Source organism: Nelumbo lutea, chromosome 4, assembly GCF_056320005.1.
Source record: "Nelumbo lutea isolate HS-2025 chromosome 4, American lotus-T2T, whole genome shotgun sequence".
In the NCBI taxonomy this organism is placed as follows: Eukaryota; Viridiplantae; Streptophyta; class Magnoliopsida; order Proteales; family Nelumbonaceae; genus Nelumbo; species Nelumbo lutea.
In genome coordinates this window covers 99615776-99634713 of record NC_142687.1, presented here as the reverse complement: position 1 = coordinate 99634713, position 18938 = coordinate 99615776, and the positions used below count along the sequence as shown (strand labels likewise).

General features: G+C 38.2%; 1 protein-coding gene across 2 annotated transcripts; it reads right to left on the bottom strand.

Annotated features, from left to right (window-relative positions):
• Window positions 1-1454: 1454 nt before the first annotated feature.
• Window positions 1455-18412, bottom strand: LOC148862170 (polyamine oxidase 2-like). 2 transcript variants are annotated; one of them, XM_088984452.1, is made up of 10 exons: window positions 17930-18412; window positions 8270-8385; window positions 8040-8128; window positions 7787-7900; window positions 6798-6885; window positions 6275-6360; window positions 6079-6185; window positions 3277-3370; window positions 2744-3173; window positions 1455-2165 (listed from the first exon to the last, which is right to left on the bottom strand). In XM_088984452.1, exons 1-10 carry the CDS (start codon window positions 17967-17969, stop codon window positions 1854-1856), a joined length of 1476 nt encoding a protein of 491 aa, XP_088840578.1. In that variant the 5' UTR covers window positions 17970-18412; the 3' UTR covers window positions 1455-1853. The 2 variants fall into 2 exon arrangements, with proteins under 2 accessions (XP_088840578.1, XP_088840577.1); XM_088984451.1 differs by lacking the exon at window positions 17930-18412 and adding an exon at window positions 16993-17247.
• Between the last annotated feature and the right edge of the window lie 526 nt (window positions 18413-18938).

Below are 18938 nucleotides of genomic sequence, written 5' to 3'. Positions count from 1 at the left end.
CCAGTGTTAGTGAGACATACAATGAAGCTAATATTGTTTGATTAATTTTCCGGTGCTTAAGTCCTCGTAAAATAAAACAAACCATTACTTTTAATGGCACCAACAATTGAGACGAGTATGTGTACTTGTCAATCCAAGGTATTGAATTAAGGTTCTATTTTTTTTTTTTACACAAATAAGAATTTCAATTGCTTAACCTTTTGATCCTAGTTGAATTGTTAATATATGCAACAGCTTCCGTAAAAGGTTGATCTGTTTAGATGGTCAGAATTAGAGAATCAAACTGATTTTCTTGTTCATGAGGTCTCCTACACGAGATCCATTGACAGCATACTTTTTTGGTAGAAATTGAAATCACACATCAGGTTTATACCATAATATCATTTTATAACATTGGTGATTTGTTAGGGTCAAGTAGTTTGTTTTCTGCCCTAGCTGCTGAGCTTCTCCTAAATTTCTTAATTTCCCTTCTTAAATCAATGACCCAACTCTAATCTTCACTTGTAATCCATAGTTGCTTATAACTTGTAAGAGACGTCTTCGAGGAATTTACAGGGGTCAAGTCCAGATTCCAGAGCCTTGCTCATGTGTCTACAATTTAATTCATATTTTGTTTAGAAAGCTTATGTTGATACCTTCAGATTTCTTTTGTTTATTAACTATAAGATGTTCAAGCGTGCTATCTCATTTTATGTTGAGATAGATCCTAGAGAATTCAAACTACTACTTCTCAGACCCCATTGGCTTTTCAGGAAGTTAATTCTGGTAAATGCATTTACCCCGATAAGTGTTTATTAACTATAAGTGTATTTATTCATGTTCTTTTATTTCTTACGTAAATAAGAAAATAATCATTTTAGTCATAAAAAATTATTATTAAAAAAGATAATTTTGTCCCATCCAAGTGTTCACAACTTCCCCCATGTGGGAATGTTACCCACATGAATCTGAAAAAAGAACATAGGTGTATCAATTGGGAACCAAAATCCCACTTTTCCCCTGTCAACATCCAAAAAAAAAAAAAAAGAGGCCATCAGTATAAAATTTTTATGGTAATAAAATTAGAACCAGCATAATGGCCCTGGATGAGACCAGATGGGCTGGACCATACCTTAGCATCCAAACCCGATCCAGCTACATCGCCCATTCTGCATATTTCTTGCTTACTTACAAGACCCCTTCACATAGGGCTGTCAATATTCAATTGGACCCAGTCCAATATAACTCAATTACCGATTGAGATAAATACTTTGGACTGATCCAATTCAATATCGTAGCTGGTACTGAACCACTTTTATACAGCCTGCGCTATCTTGCAATTTCAGCAGGCTAACGCCATCATATGTTACCTCATAATAATAGAGGCGTAATTTCTTCAAAGAACCGAGCTGGGGAGTATCATGCAAGGGAATAATGACGGCTCCGAATTCCTTTCTACATAACAAGACGAGAAGAGCAAACAAAACAGAAACCGCCTGTTGATATAAATTCTGCATTGCAGTCCACTTGCCAAACATGAAAGAATACACACTATCCCCACTAGTGAAGCGGGGCACCTATTTTTCTTCCTGCCTTGAAATCAAAATTTCTGGCAGTTACACGCTTATTAGGCTCTTCATCTCGAGCTAACTCAGTTAAACATACCTAGATGCATTATCTATTATAGCTATGTTCAACAACCAGACCTAACTAAACCATGCAAGCAACACAGGGGGACTGTTCTTTACACATAACCAAAAGGTTGGAAAGTCCAAGGGGAAAATTGATGATTTCCCCCATATAAAACCAGGTGGTTACGTTGTTTCAGTCAGTCTGTACCCAGGTAGCATAGCCATAGATGGACGGAGGGATGGTTACAGGCGGGAGATTAGAAGTGGGACAGACACAGATGCCATCTCTTCGCCCATGACAGGGTTGAACAAATCCAGATTCCCATATCGTTCCAGAACACGCATCCTGCAATCCTCAGCAGCCATTAGTCCAGTTGAGAACGCTCCATGCACCGACCCTGGATAAGCCATACTTGTTGCTTCCCCGGCAAAGAACAGATTGTCCACAGGGATCCTCAGCCTTTCATATAGATGATGAGATTTTCCTACTGCATCATAGCTGTAGGCTCCAAGTGAGTTGATATCCGTTCCCCAGCGAGATACAAGATATTGAATCTGTGCAACACACAGGAACAAAGTTTTGAATGTTAGAACTATCCTAAATGGCATTCAATACTAATAGTGGCAATGGAGGATGAAAATTCAGTTTGATTAACACATGATGGGGTATTAAATATTTGCAAAGATACTCTAGGAAGAAAATTAAGCATACTGAATACTAGACGTTTGCAAAGACTCAAGTGAACACAAAAGGCAGGTTGTTAGCAACCTTCACTGTTTCCTAACCTTGGAATTCCTTCCAAGCATTACCCATGAACAATTTGACCCTATACTGGGGAGCTTTCAGAAATTTGCATATCAGGGAAAGCAACCCTTCTATAACTTCTTTTTAAGCAATCAAACCATATAAATCTGGCAAAGACGGTGGATTTCAGAACCAAGACACAAGATCTCCATGATAAAAATGTACTAAACAGGACAACCTTAACCATCTATGTATAGATTTTTATCAGAAAATGCAAAACTAATTTCCAAATGGGGGGGAGAGAGAGAGAGAGAGAGAGAGAGAGAGAGACTATAAATGACAAATTATAGAGGCATCTGATGAATGGTACATTTTAAAGCAAATTTACCGGTTCAGAAGCATCAGGAAGAATTTTTTTGAGTTGCATGAATGCAAAATTAGCAGCAGCTTCATCAGACATTTTCTCAATGTCTTGGGCCAGTTGTCCTGCAGGCATATAAACAAGAACAGGATGACCTGTTGCCTTGTGAAGGTTTAGGAAGTAGCTGCATCCGTAAGTAGTAGAAGCGACTACTCCCAAGAACTCAACATTTGGCCAGAAGATCTTGTCAAAGTGCAAAACTATCTTGTTCTCTATGCCAACTCCAAGACCTGCTATGGCTTCCTCTTTCCACTCTGGTAAGCTTGGTTCAAACTCTATGGCATTGGCTTTCAGAACACCAAGGGGAACAGAAACAACAGCTGCATCTGCTACAAATGTCCTACCATCTTCAACTGTGACTTTGACCCCATTATAATGTCGAGCAATTCTTGTAACCCTGAGAGAAAAGACATGGATAAGAAAATGCCAGCTAGAAGAAACCATCAGCAGAGTATAAACCAAAAAGCACGAAACCATTAAATCGATTAATCAACTCATACCTGTGGCCCAAACGGATATCAAGTCCTTTTGCCAAGGTGTTTATAACTGGAAGATAACCCCGGACCATAAGTCCATGACCACCAGGAAGTAGTTCTTCCTGTATGAAAGGTAAAAAAAAAAGTCAACTCAAATGTGCAATTGAACCGTCATCAAAATTTGAAGAGTTCTCTCGAGTAACGTACTCCTTAGGGTCCACACCCATTGAGTGGTCTCCACGATCTAATTCCCAAGAACCATTCAACAGTATGGACCTAAGTAGTGCTTACTTTCAGAAAGAAAAACCCAAATAGCTTAGTCTGTCATTCAAAGAGCCAACAATAATCTTGAAAGACAGTTTTGAGTGAAACTGGTTAGAGGAATAAAATCAACTCACAAGATGCAAGACAACCTATATTGTAGCAGTAACAGCAAACTTGATTCATAAGATGATGAAAGGCATCAATGAATCTTGTATGTATTTTTTCACTCCGTGCATTTTCTAGTTAATCTTATAGTTCAGGAAGCCTTCTAATATATATTTATTACTTTTCTGTTTTTCTTTCTTGGAGTTTAACTTCAGGACATTCTTTATGGAATTAGCATAAGACGAGTCAATCTAACAAGTTCTATCAAGTACTGACCTCAAAGTTGGTTTTCATGTGATCATATGATATGTCAACCTTTTAAAATAAAGTACATAGGCCCCGTTTGGTTCGTGGGAATAGGGGTCTGGAATCGGAAACAGAATGAGCTATTCCGATTCCAACCGTTTGGTTGGATGGAATCGGAATCCCATTCCCATTCCTGCTGGAACGGCATTCCCCCATTTGAGGGAATGGCCATATTCCCCCATTTGAGGGAATGGCCATTCCCTGCCCCTCCCTTGGGAATGAAATCCCATTCCTGCTGATTTCAATTCTCATTCCCATTCCTGTCTGAACCAAACAGACTATGGAAATGGACCATTCCGATTCCGATTACGGAGGATTTTGGTTCCGATTCTGATTATGAACCAAACGAACCCTTAGGAAAAGGAAAACATGAAAGGAGAATAGTTTGTAAGAACAAAGTCCATATCATTTCTCTACCAAGGCTTCTTTTCTGAGGCAGGGGTCTCAAGTGGACAAAATCCTCATAGATACAGTATGTATAAATCAGTATGGTACAAGTCAAAAGCAAACAGATACTCCTGAAATATAGGTGTCTCCTACCTGCCTCTTGGTCTTGCACATTTCTAGCCAATAGTATGATCTTTGACCAATAAGGCAAGTGCCATGTGCCTTTTCACACAAACATCATCGTCATCATCACCATCATCCTCATCATCATAAGCCTTGTCCCAACCATATGGGGCCAGCTATATGAATCCTGTTTCACCATTCTGTTCTATTAAGATGATGCTGATTTATTCTGTTCCAAGAAACCCCATATTGTGTTTCATCAGTGGATTGAAATGGAGTCTGTCCTATTAAATTAGAAACTCCTGCTCAATAGCATAGGAATATTTCAGTTCTACATAAGATCAAGGTTCAGAATTTTGACACGATACGCCCCATATCAGGCGTATTGTATCATATCAGTGACCTGTCAATATGCAAAATTCAGGTCTTTTGGGGTCAAAACCCATTTCAGGGGGTAGGCAGGCCTTAGACCAACTCCTCTGAAAAGGTTTTGAAAACAGTGAAAATAATATCAAGCGTGAGTTCGAAGTACTGGGACACTGCTTCCGCGTGTCAGGGTGTATCAGCACTCTGAACCTTGCACAAGATAAGGGGAATTTTAAAATAAAACCAAGTTCTCTACATGTAGACAGCAGTAGGTATAAAGAACAATATATATCTAAAGGAGAAAAATACAGACAGTTGTATTTGGCATAAAAAAACAAAAGAACTCGAGGGACAAAAACAAAGCATTATAGTATTCTTTCTTTCTTTCCCAAAGGCTTTTAGCACAAAATTTCTGGCCACGAAACATCCTTTTTTTTTCTGTTTCATAGGCTACACTACACAATGTAGCCTATGAAACACAGTTGTATTTTGCATAAAAAATAATGAGAATTTGAGGGACAAAAACAAAGCATTATAATATTCTTTCTTTCCCAAAGGCTTTTAGCACAAAATTTCTGGCCATGAAACATCCTTCTTTTTTTTTGGTTCTGTTTCATAGGCTACACAATGGGGGGTAGCCTATCCCCCATACCCATAACACCACCCAACCTTGGTTACAGTGAGATTTGATCCCAAGCCTCTGCTACGACAAACCAGAGAACTTACCAACTAAGCCACCATCAGTTCGTGACTATGAAACATCTTTGCAAATAACACTATAGACAAGTCATCTAGGTGACACCTACATATTGTGGATTGTCAAAGCAAGCCGTCCCTTAGGAAATTAGAATTTAATAAGTACTAAATCTAAAAATATCATAAATATTGTACTACTAAAACTGTAGTAGCTTTTAACATTTTTATCTTGTCTCTCTCCTCTACTTCCTTCTACTCACCCTCAGCAATACCTGAACTGCCAAACATCTTTACTTATGTGAATTTAATTATATTTATTACACAGTAAAAAATTTAACATTTCAATATAGTACTATACTTAATTATAATTAAGCCATTTTATATTAGTTACATAATTCATTTTTTAACTAACAATTTTACACTCATTATTAATTAGATAATATAATTAAATACAACGCCAGATAAGGATTTTATGTGATATGCCTAATTGTCATAATGGTGACTGCTAAGAGCAATCAACCAAGCAGACAATCTGCATAAAGTTATTATTCTTATAAACTATCACGGTCCATAGAAGACTTGCCTGATCCCAACATCTAAGTGAGATTGTATCTGCATCAGCAGCAAACCAACCTTCCATTCTGCATAAGTACCACTGCAATACCTTATATGAAAGCCCTTCTAGCCTGCAAAAGAATTCCATGGATGTTCTTAATTACAAAGAAAAGTAGATGTCTTATAGCCAATGGATAATTGGTTATTATATCAATAAAACCTTAGATCTGGTCGTCTTTCAAAAACAATTGAAAACGCACAGAGTATAGACATGTCATCACTATGCTCCTTCCTGACTTTATATGTCTGGAATCATCAAATGTACAAACCTTAAGAAAATAACCAATCACATAAAAGCAATAATGCATTAGCAGCTTAAGTGATGGTAAAAAACACCCCAGGAAAGAGACTAAAATAAACGTCTATTATAATAAATTTATCATATAAAATCTGTCTTTAATTTCTAACTTGCATGTTTATCATAAAAGAAAATTGAAAAAGCTTGTGATATAAAAAATAAGCTGTGGGAGAAGTACTTATGTTCAGGCTTCCAGAGGAGAAAAGGTTGCCACCTTCGGGACACTGTATCAGTGCCAGAAGATGATAAAAGTACCTTTATAAACGTTTTCATATTTCAGGTTTCCAGAAAAGGTTGTCATTGTTAGAAAGTTTGTATCTGCTCCAGAGAGTGATACAAGTATCTTCTCTTTTCTTATACACAAACACATGCACAGAAGAAGTACCTCTTTTAAAATGCTCTCAAATGTCTCGCCAACCTTTGTGACCAGTTCTTGAGGAACTTGATTTCCATCTGTATCAAAGAGTGCATAGCTGCAGAATGAAATACATAGACAAACAACATCAGTTAGGATCCATCCCATCCATCAGCATCTTAGTGCTACCATTTATCATAGCACATCATGAAATTTAAACCATCCACCAGATGGAAATGTGCAGAGTGCCTAACACATGACAGTAGACAATGTTATCAACAAAGCATCAACCAATTGTAGGCATGACTGTGGATCCTAACCAGATCACACAGACTCCAACCATCATTTTCATTTACTAGATGGATCATCATCATCATAGCCTTCCCAACTCCAAACTATATGGGGTTGGCTATATGACTCCTGTTTTCCATTCCATTGTGTTTAGTGCCATATCCATCACTAAATTACGAGTGCTTACATCATTTCTTAATATTTCAACCATAGTCTTTTTCGGTCTGCCCCAAGCCCTTCTATCCCCTTCAACTTGCAACAAATTGTTTCTTCTTACAAGTGCTGTAGATGGTCTTCTATGCACCTAGCGAAAACATTTTAGTGATTTAATCTACCTTTTCTCATTTTATCACCCTATTGGAGATACTCCTAGGTTCCTTCAAATGACTTCATTTTTGGCCCTATCTATTCTAGTTTTTCCACTCATACATTTCAACATATACATTTCTGCCACACTTTTTTTTTTGACATATTGTCTCTTGATTTCCCAACACTCAGCTCCATACAGCAATGTTGACCTTACAACTGCTTTATAGAATTTTCCTTCTAACATAAATGGTATTTGCTTCTCACAGAAGACTTCTTAACTTCTCCTTTGTTATGAATAAACACTCATACAAACTTTAGGGCCTCTACCATGGTTCTAGCTCATTTGCATGCAAGTTAAAAAGAAAAAGGCTAGGAAGGAGAACAAACCAACAGAAACCAAAGTAAAGCTGATGTATTACCTTTCCAGATCATGGTCATACAACACAGAATTATCTCCACTAGTACGATAAAGGGGTAGTCCCAGTCTTCCAATCACAGGTGCCAAAGGATTCTCTTTGCAAACTCCATGCAACCTGGAGCATAATGACCAATGATGCAAAGTTCAATATCCTGTCAGGCGATATCCACATTTTACAGAAAAAAAAAAAAGTTGTGTAGATCATTAGGTCATAGTGAGTAAGCACCATTTAAGGGAAGGAGAGAGAAGTATACCATGATGCACCCAAGTCAATGGGAAAACCAAATGAATAGTCAGTATAAATTCGACCTCCAATTCTATCCCGTGATTCCAACACGACAACCTGTCAGAAAAGTTGGATCAGGTTGGTAAGAAAAGGAAAAATATCTACGCATATCTCTAATCATAGTAGTAACATACCCATGCGAGTATATTGAAACAAAATAGTAGTGTGATATAGATAAAGCAAGGGGACAGCTCTTACTTGGAAGGAGGCATCATGGAGAGCACGAGCAGCTGCAATTCCAGCAAAGCCACCACCTATAATGATGACTGAGGGCGAATTGGGTTGCCCTCTCCCAGTATTTGAATTGCAAGCAGCTGTAAGAATATGAACAGTTGAACTTAGATTTGTAGAAATACAAGGCAAAAGAATTTTTGACTTTTACATGATCAAACAGTCTGACAATCAGAAAGGAATTAGAAAACATATGCCATTGTTCATCATCGCATGGTAGTTTGAGTTCCCAATTCTCCTGGATGAAAAGTGTACATAGTTGGAGATACACATTAGCTGGAAGACACCTAGGTAATCTCAAGTTATGATTATTATCTTTTACTACTAAAACCAACTCATGAAAGAAGCTTTAGAATTTTAAACAGAATTGTTCCATGATAGTAGACCCTTCTTTTTATTTCAAATACTTGAAAGCAAAGTTACTCTAACACCTACAAGTCCAATTAACTATCATGGCACATTATTATGACAGTGAAAAAGATCAATAGTAGGCATTGCATACTGATGTTAGAAAAGGAATTAATGTAAAATTTACGCAATTTAGCAAGTTACTGGTTAAATTGTAGACACTATAATTGGTTAAAACCTTAAAATCTACAGAAACTTTGTTCTCATTTCTCAAGTGATTTTACTAGAAAAAGATAACTAAAAATGAACCTACAACCATAAAGAGTTATCTCAGCAACTCATTGTTTAGAATTCCAAATAATATCATGCAATTAAAAATACTGAAAATAAATCTGCCAGTGTGAGCTTGATAAGCACCAACAATGGATTCAATAACGGAAATACAAACTGGAGCTGCTTCAAGGGGGCCCAAACATCCTGAAATGGAAGAATTACAGAGAAGATAAAAGAAGTGGGTAAGAGAATGAAGAAGGAAAGAGGGAAAGAGGGGAAGTTCTGATGCTTTATTTTGTTATTTCAAATCTGGATACAGCTACTGATAGCTTCTCAATACATCAGTTAGAGTCACCTCGTTGCATGCTTCAGTTATTGCATGAGATGTGCCTAGATGATGTGCCTTTCGGACATATACATATCTGATAGGCAGTTTACTAAATCAGGTTGATTTTGGAGTACCCTGACACTGGGCTGCCTAAGCCTGAATACCAGCCTGGCCATGCATGAGCAGAAATTGGACCCTCATGCTCAGTCCCAAGCCTAGAAAAAGGAGGAGGGTTGCATTGTTTGACAGCTGGAACTAAAACTTTTGCGAAACTCTCATGAACATGGATCCTGATTTGTCTTTTCGTGCTTATGTTAGGGTGTTGTCTTGAAATGACACATTGCATCCTAACCCAAGTGTAGTGTCAAATGGGCAAGGGTTTGGTAGAATGGTGCCCCCAAGTGACCCACCAGAACAATGCCTAGCTGTAGTGTTAAATAGACAAGGGTTCATGCATCCTTTTGGGTGAAGGTGGGTTAAGAAGCTAACCCAAGAGACACAACTTCGTTCAGTTACTTAGAATGCAGAAACATTAATAAAAAAAGACTAGGGAATTGATAGACAGTATAAAGAGAACAATGGTTAATATTGCATACTTACAAGAAACTAAATGGAAGGACAAAAAAACTAAAGAAATTGATGGCTACAAATTATGGTACAAAGGAGAAGTAAATAATAGAAATGGAGTAGCAATAATAGTAGAGATAAGGATCTAAAAAATGGAATTGTAAATGTTAGAAGAATTGGAGATATAATAATTTTAATTAGGCTTTTTCTAGGTAAATAAATAACTAACATAAAATTAGTGCTTATGCACCACACGTGGGTTTAGAAGAAAACATCAAAAGACAATTTTGGGAAAACTTAGAAGGATTAGTCTAAAAAATTCCAAACGTAAAGAAAATTTTTATAAAAAAACTTACAATTACAAAGAGAGAGACATCAGATTTTAAAATTGCGATAAGCCTTCACCAAAAATCAGCACTTAGCCCTTATTTATTTGCACTAATCATGGAAATAGTGACTAAACATAATTAGGAGGAGGTCCCATGGTGCATGCTGTTTTCTGATGACATCATTTTAATTGATTAAACTAACAAAGGATTAAATGCAAAATTAAACTAATGGACAAATGACATAAGATGCAAATCAGTCCTCAAATATTAGGTGTAAATTTGAAGATTAGAAGAAAAAAGAAGAGAAATAAGAGAGCAATACAAGAGAAGAAGATGACGAAAAGAGAAGGAAGAAGAAGAAGAAATCGAATCCTCTCTCCTGTCTCCTCTAACCCTTTTTTATTAAGAATTAAAGTTAGAGTAATGACAAGTATGCCCTTAAGTGGGCGTCCAGCTAGGCAGTAACATAAAGAGATTAAACAAAAAAGAAATAACAGACCCATTAAGCGAGGCCCATTAGCCAACAATAAAAGAAAAGATATTACAAGAGAAGATACTAGGGCCCATTCGGCCCAGTCTCTTTACACTCCCCCTCAAGCTGAGCATAGATGTCAGTCATGCCCAACTTGCTTATATAGTGTGTCATTTTCCCTCTTGGAACTCCCTTGGTCAAGATATCAGCCAATTGCTCGTCTGATGTGATGAATGGCAAACAAACTTCTCCTGAGGAAACTCTTTCCCTTATAAAATGTCTATCAACCTCAATGTGCTTAGTTCTGTCATGTTAAACAGGATTATGTGCAATGTTGATAGCTGCTTGGTTGTCACAGTAGAGCATCATTGGCTTCTCGTAGTCAACCCCCAATTCTTCTAGAAGGGATCGTAGCCACAGCAACTCTGACACACCATGCGCCATTGCCCTGTATTCTGCTTCAGCTGAGGATCTAGCAACTACAGACTGTTTCTTACTTCTCCATGACACAATGTTCCCAGCCACCAGAGCACAATAACCTGAGGTGGATCTCCTATCATCAATACATCCTGCCCAATCAGCATCAGTGAAAGCTTCCAGCTTCACGTGTCCATGTTTAGCAAACAGAATACCTTTCCCTAGAGTACCTTTCAAGTAACACAGAACCCTTTCTACAGCAGCTAAATGAGTATCTCTGGGAGAATGCATAAATTGACTAATAACACTTAGGAAATATCTGGCCAAGTCATGCAAAGATATAACAACTTCCCAAGCTGTCTCTGAAACACCCCCTTATCAGATAAAAGCTCACCATCTGTAGGAGAAAGCTTATGATTAGGATCAATAGGAGTGGAGATTGGTTTAGCTCCAATTTTACTAGTCTCAGCAAGGAGGTCAAGGACATATTTACACTGAGAAATGAAGATACCATCCTTAGATCTAGCAACTTCAATGCCCCAAAAATACCGAAGATCTCCCAAATCCTTGATCTCAAATTCAAAGTTGAGAAACCTTTTTAGTTTACTAACCTCTTGAGTGTCATTACCCGCGACCATAATATCATCAACATAAACTATCAAGAAGGTCACCAGAGAGCCATTTCTCTTCAAGAACAAGGTATGCTCAGATTGAGTTTGTGTATAGCCAAAGGAGACAAGAGCAGCCCTAAACCTCTCAAACCAAGCCCGAGGAGACTATTTGAGACCATAAATAAATTTTTGCAGTTTACACACCTTGCCTTGCATTTCCTTCCCATACACCCTTGGAGGCAAAGACATGTAGACCTTTTCATGCAGGTCACCATTTAAGAAGGCATTTTTAACATCAAACTGGTGTAGAGGCCAATCAAAAGTAGCGGTTAGAGATAACAAAACCCTGACTGAGGTCATCTTAGCGATTGGAGCAAATGTCTCAAGATAGTCAATGCCATACATTTGAGTGTAGCCCTTAGCAACCAGCCTAGCCTTAAACCTCTCAATAGAGTCATCAGAGTGACATTTAATGGTAAAAACCCATTTACAACCCACTGGTTCCTTCCCTTCAAGAAAGTCAACAATATCCCAAGTATGGTTCTTATGCAAAGCATCCAGTTCAGCCATCATAGCATCCCTCCATTCAGGTTGAGATAAGGCTTCCGATACGGACCTGGGTATCTCATGGGAAGAAACAAATGCAAGAAAATAGTAGTAGGAAGGAGAGAGAAGGCTGTAAGACAGGTGTTTGAAGATACAATGGGTTGTACACTTCCGCTTGCCCTTGCGGAGAGCAATAGGAAGGTCAAGGTCTAGGAAAGCGGTAGATGGGTCAGAAGAAGGCTGATCTGTTACCTCAGGAATGTTGGGAGGAGCAAGAGGCTCCTCTGAAGGGGTGGAAACAACCTGCCCATGTCTGAATCTCTGCCTTTGGTACCACCTTTGGAGAACAGGATGAGGAATTATAGGAGAATGAGGTGGAGGAGGAATAGGAATATCAGAGGTAGGTCCGGTGGTAGAAGTGGACACCTCATGATAGGACTCAAGAGGAATGGGAGGAGGAACAGCTGAAGACATAGCAAAGGGTTCTTCAAATTTCTTCCCCTCAGGAGGAATGCTAAAGAAAGGAGTCAACTCAGCAAAAGTGACATCCCGAGATACAAAACGGATGCCACGAACTGGATCAAAGCAACAATATCCCTTCTTCGTGGAAGCATATCCCAAAAAAACACATCTATGAGCCTTAGGTTCAAACTTATGCCTTTGATGACTGTGAATATATACATAGCAAGTGCACCCAAAAACACGGAGAGGAAGAGAAAATATATCCTCATCCGGGAAGAGAATGCTAAAGGAGGTTTTAAAGTCAAGGACCCTGGAGGGCATACGGTTGATAAAAAAAGTAGTAGTAAGAACAACATCTCCCTAAAATTTTATAAGAACATGGGATGCAAACAAGAGGGATTTGGCAACTTCAACCAAATGTCTGTTCTTCCTTTCCACCACCCCGTTTCGTTGTGGAGTGTAGGAACAAGAACTTTGAGGAATAACCCCAAAAGTTTCAAGATAGGTGGAGAGGGTTCTCTCAAATTACTCCTTAGCATTATCAGAACAGAATATTTTGATACGAGTGTTAAACTGGGTGAGGATGAGTTCATGAAATTTTTGCACAATAGCTGGTACTTCATCCCTGGATTTCATGAGATAAATCTAAGTGTAACGCGAATAGTCATCAATAAAAAGGATAAAGTACCTGTAACCCCCCATAGTTGGCAAATGATATGGCCCCCACACGTCAGGGTGAACGATATGAAAAGGAGAAAGATCCTTTATTGCTTACTGAATAGGAATGTCTACAATGCTTTGCCAGTTCACACGACTCACAATGAAGACTCGATAAAGACACTCCCTTAAACATATTTAGAAACAAATGACTCAAAGCAGAAAATGACAAATGACCAAATCGAAAGTGACATAACAAAATTTTGTTAACAGACTCTGACAAAACTGACTCTAAGGCAACTCCATGAGGTGGTCCCAAAGCTCGATCCAGTGTGTCCAGCAAGTATAATCCATTCGCCTCATGGCCACTCCCAATCATCCTCTGAGATTACAGGTCCTGAAAAACACAATAAGTGGGAAAGAAGGTTATGCTGCAATTCATGGATTTAGTTAAGCAACAAACAGATAAAAGGTTTGTGTTAAGTTTAGGGACATGAAGGACAGAGGATAAATAAAGGGTGTCAGAAGTCTTTATATCTCCTTTACTAGAGATGGGAGCAAGAGACCCATCAACAAGGGATATTTTCTCTTTGCCAGAGAGAAGGTGGTATGAGCAGAAGAGATTAGACAGGTTGGTCATATGGTCTGATGCACCGGAATCAATAATCTAAGAGATTTTATGATTACCTGAAATTGAAGCATGATTTGCAGAAGCACGAATACCTGAGTGAGCAAATGCTGATGAAGATGATGTGTTGTTGGAAGGGTGAGATGAAGATACCGTAGCTTCCAAGTGATTTAGGAGCCTCCCATACTTTTCAAAATCTGCCTTCATACCTTAGCTGTCTTAGGCTTTCCTACCTGACTGCCCTTCTTAGAGACCTATCAAGGAGAAGCTCAAAATAAAGCTTCCAGCAAGTGTCCTTTGTATGCCTTGATTTCTTGCAATATTCACATATCTGCTCCTTTTTCTCAGTAGAACCCTTTGGCTTTATTCCTGCATGTGCAAAGTGTTCTGTAGGTGGACCCTGCAACTGAACTTGTCGCCTACTCTCCTCACTACTTATCATAGCATATGCCTGTGAAAGAGTAACCTCATCTCTAGCCAGATATTTTGCCTAATGATGCCAAACCCAGGGTTGAGTCCAGTGAAAAATTCAAACACCTTATTTCTCTCCACCAACTTCCTATACATTTCAGCATCATTCTTACTCTCCCATACAATTGTTTCCATAACATCAATTTCTTGCCATAGGGATTTCAGTATAGAGTAGTAGATTGCTACACTCTTCTCCCCCTGTCTTAAGTTCTTCACATCACTTTTCAACTTATATCCTCTGGCTACATTCAATTTCTATGAATAGATCTTAGTAACACTGTCCCATATCTCCTTAGCCGAAGACATCCAGAGATAATGCTGACTTATATGAGGTTGCATAGAATTGACCAACCATCCTATGACAGTATAGTTCTCTTGCATCCATTTTTCAAATTCAGGGTCTATCTCTTTGGGTTTCACTTTACTACCTGTGAGTACCCGAGTGTTCCTCTACTACAGACAAATTCTTATAGACTATGGCCAAGCAAGATAATTTGTCCCATCTAGCTTGATTGTGGTTACACCAGTCAAAACGGAATCTACCGAGCCAAGGCCTGAAACCAGCACTTGCTTGAACTCACTTCCGTATGGCTCCATTAATCAAACGAAAATCAAAGAACCAGAAATTTTGTCTGTATAAACTTACTTGAAGTCAAACCAGAACCCAGATGCTTGAAAACTAGGGTTTTACTCCGTCTAGTTGTTGGGGAGAAAGAGAGAAGATGCATCCGCTCCTACCAGACCTTCCCAATCTCTTCCAAACCTGAACCACCCTCCTTTAGGAGTCACAAGACACCTCCCAAGCACAGAGCGCCACACCCAAGCTTCACCTTTACCTGTACCTTCAAAAATCTCTAATCGGCTAGGGTTTTGGGCAGCCACAGAACAACACCGCTTCTTGGCAATATCCAGCAGATTTAAACTCTCCAAACCCTCTACCAACTAGGCCAGGATCCTCTGTACTATAGAAAACCTATCTCTCCATACATTCTCTTAACCTAAGGGTGTATGGGAAAAGAGGAAAAGGAAAAGGAAGATATAGACCTGCTCTGATACCAAGATGCAAATCAGTCCTCAAATATTAGGTGTAAATTTGAAGATTAGAAGAAAAAAGAAGAAGAGAAGTAAGAGAGCAATACAAGAGAAGAAGATGGCAAAAAGAGAAGGAAGAAGAAGAAGAAATTGAATCCTCTCTCCTGTCTCCTCTAACCCTTTTTTATTAAGAATTAAAGTTAGAGTAATGACGAGAATACCCTTAAGTGGGCGGCCAGCTAGGCAGTAACATAAAGAGATTAAACAAAAAAGAAATAACAGACTCATTAAGAGAGGACCATTAGCCAACAATAAAAGAAAAGATATTACAAGAGAAGATGCTAGGGCCCATTCAGTCCAGTCTCTTTACAACATAGAAACAAGAAGTTTTAAATAGGACTAAAATAAAATATATGACATGTAAATTTGAGAACAAGGAGTACAAATCAGGGTACACTTGAGATAGAAGACCAATAGATAACTCAATGTGACTTTTTTCAATACCTTGGTTCAATAATTTATAACAAGAGAGAGATTAAGGAGGAATAACCCATAGAATTAGAGCAAGATGAGCAAAATGGAGGGGTGCATCTGCAGTTTTATGTGATAGATGAAGACCACTTAGATTAAAAGGAAAATTCTATAAAACAATTGTAAGGCCAATTATGTTGTATGCAAGTGTTAGGCACTTAAGAAACATGTCCAAAACATGGGATTGGTAGAAATGTGTATGCTGAGATGGATGGATGGAAAAGTTAGGAAGGATAGGATTAAAAATGAAGGCATTCATAGGAACTTATGAGTTAACTCCTATAGGTGATAAAATGAGAGAAATAGACTAAGATGGTTTGGTCATGTGTATAGAAGACTATCCACAACATCTGTAAGAAGATTTGATTTGTTACAAGTTGAGGGAACTAAAAGGACAGAAGATAGACCGAAAAGGAACCGGGTAGTAGTAAGAAATGATTTAAGCACCAAAAAAAATTAACAATGGATATGACATCAAACAGAATGGACTAGCAAAACAGGATTTGTGTAGCCGACTGCCGACCCTTACAGTTGGGATAAGGCTTAAATGATGATGATGATTATGAATTAAGAATACTGAAAATATTTATAGCAGATATGAAAACAACATTACCTTCTTGGGATCATCAATGCTACGACACGTTTTTCCAAACAATTAAATATGAAAATGTTTATTTCCATGGCAGCCCAGGTTCTTTTATTAGGCAGGGTTGGCAAGGTTGACAAGTGTCAATCCATTATTCCCCGCCACAAGGGAACTATCTTAACCCTCATTTCCATTAAAAGAATTCATAACCATCAAGGGCTAGTTTTTGTAAGGGAAGATCAAACGCAGCTATTCAACAGAAAATAGAATGGGCAAAGCTAGTCAAGGTGTAAAGACATGATATATACACTAAAATTTGGTGGACATGCAGGTAATGTGACCAAGGAAACCATATACGTGACTGGCAGAAAAAGATAATATATGGTCGCTTGTGGTATTCTGAGCCATCCCTCCACATGGAAAAACTACTACCTCTGCATGTTTTTAATGCACTAAGTGACATGTTCTTGAATCTTGATGTGGGCAGGAAGACCATACACATGAACGATCCAAGGATCAAAGTATTCAACGTCAACCTTCAACAAGGCAATAAGGTGTACGCAAGCTCCATAACCCGCAGCCACAGATCAAGATACCATCAAAACTTTTAGAATCAAGAATGAATATGCTTGAATATGGATACCCTACTATTGAATGAGATAGAGAGTAGTGCAGGAAGTTCAAAGAAAACTAAAAAGCAACTTAAATTTTCTACGTTTTTTATTATTATTTTTTCTCAAGTGCGTGTAGGTGTGTGGAATCCAACAAAGCAATGTTGTCAGTGGTCGCAAAAAAGCCATTGTCGTCTTCTAAAGGTTCCAACTACGCCTGTTGAAAGTACAGCGTGTTATTAACCCCGGAATCTATTCATGTCTAAAGCATGACTGCATGAGAGTACGATAATGCATGTCGCACATGTGTGTGTATGGATGAATAATGACATGTAAGTATGCCATTTATGTATGTATTTACTTTTACATAGTAAATAAAGCTACAGTATGTGCATGCAATGCACATCCAAAATGTCTATAATTATATACATCGTATGAGCACTTATATCTATATGCATGTATGCTGAAGAAGGAATCAACCATGAAACAAACAAAAAGCAGTTCAGACGCTGTCAAATAGCATTATAGCAGTATTGCGTTGCGTGTCAAATTGCATGTTTCGATTTTGAGAGGAGAAGAAGAAAAGGAAGAGGGAAGGAAATCAAAGATCAAAACAAGATTTTTAAGAACAATCAGGTACTGAGTATCAAAGCAAACCAAGAAAGCAGAAAAAATAACAGAGGCTCCACCGGAAAACAGAACATAATCACAATCATGTAGATTAAATCGAGAAAATAAAATAAAAAATTCGAACCAACCTCTTCTCAATTGGCGATTACTCTGATTGTCGGACTCCATATTGTAAAGATCGTTCTGGATTTAACCTAGGCTCCAATGGCTTCTCAAATTTAAACAAGGCAGGAGGCAACTGAGGCGAATAATGGAGGATAAAAATCAAGAGACAGGTAATGAAGTGACTTGAATTCGAAGAAATCCCCAGCTTCACGAACCAGCTCATGCGGATAAACACAGCTACGAACGCACCGATCTTTGATCGTCGGGAACCCTCGCCTTAATTCGACGAATGACGCCGGGAATCGGCTTATTCTACCGAAAATATCTGATCTTTCTCATGAAATCAAAGCTAAATATCTAGACTTTTTGTGATATTTTAGCAGAAGTTTTACGATTATAAAGCAGATCAGATGAGTTAAATGTATGAATAGAAGAGAAGAAGAGCGAGAGAAGAGACGTGAACAACCAGGCGAACTGTGATCTCTGGTACCTCTCTTCCTTGTTCATACCTTTTGGGCTGCTTTTATAGTCTTATCCTTGGTAACGTAAATTTTTTGTATTATTTTTTCCTTCCCTAACTAATATTTTGATAATTATCTATATACCCCTCAAAAAAGCATCAATTGCATCATTACTGGACCTGTTCACGGGCGGGCCGGGCCGGGTTTTTCCTCTACGTTAACAAAATATCTTCAGTAGCCCGAGGTTAGAAATTAAAAAAAAAAGATTTTTTTTCTTTTTTAATTTAATTAAAACCTATTTTATTTATATTAAAAAACCTCAAAACCTAAAAAAATAATAAAAAAGTCTCAAGAAAAATATATTATATATATACTTTTTTATTATAAAATATATTTTTATTAATATAATACATTATCAAGTCGGGCTCGAGCTTGGGCCGAGCTTTTTTGAGAAAGCCTGAGCTCAACTTGAAAAAAGTTGGGTGCGATACTTTAGGCTCAAGCTCGAGCCTGTGAGCCTGAATCTTGTCTAAGCCCGACTTAGATTGGGTCGGGCCAGACCGGCCCATCG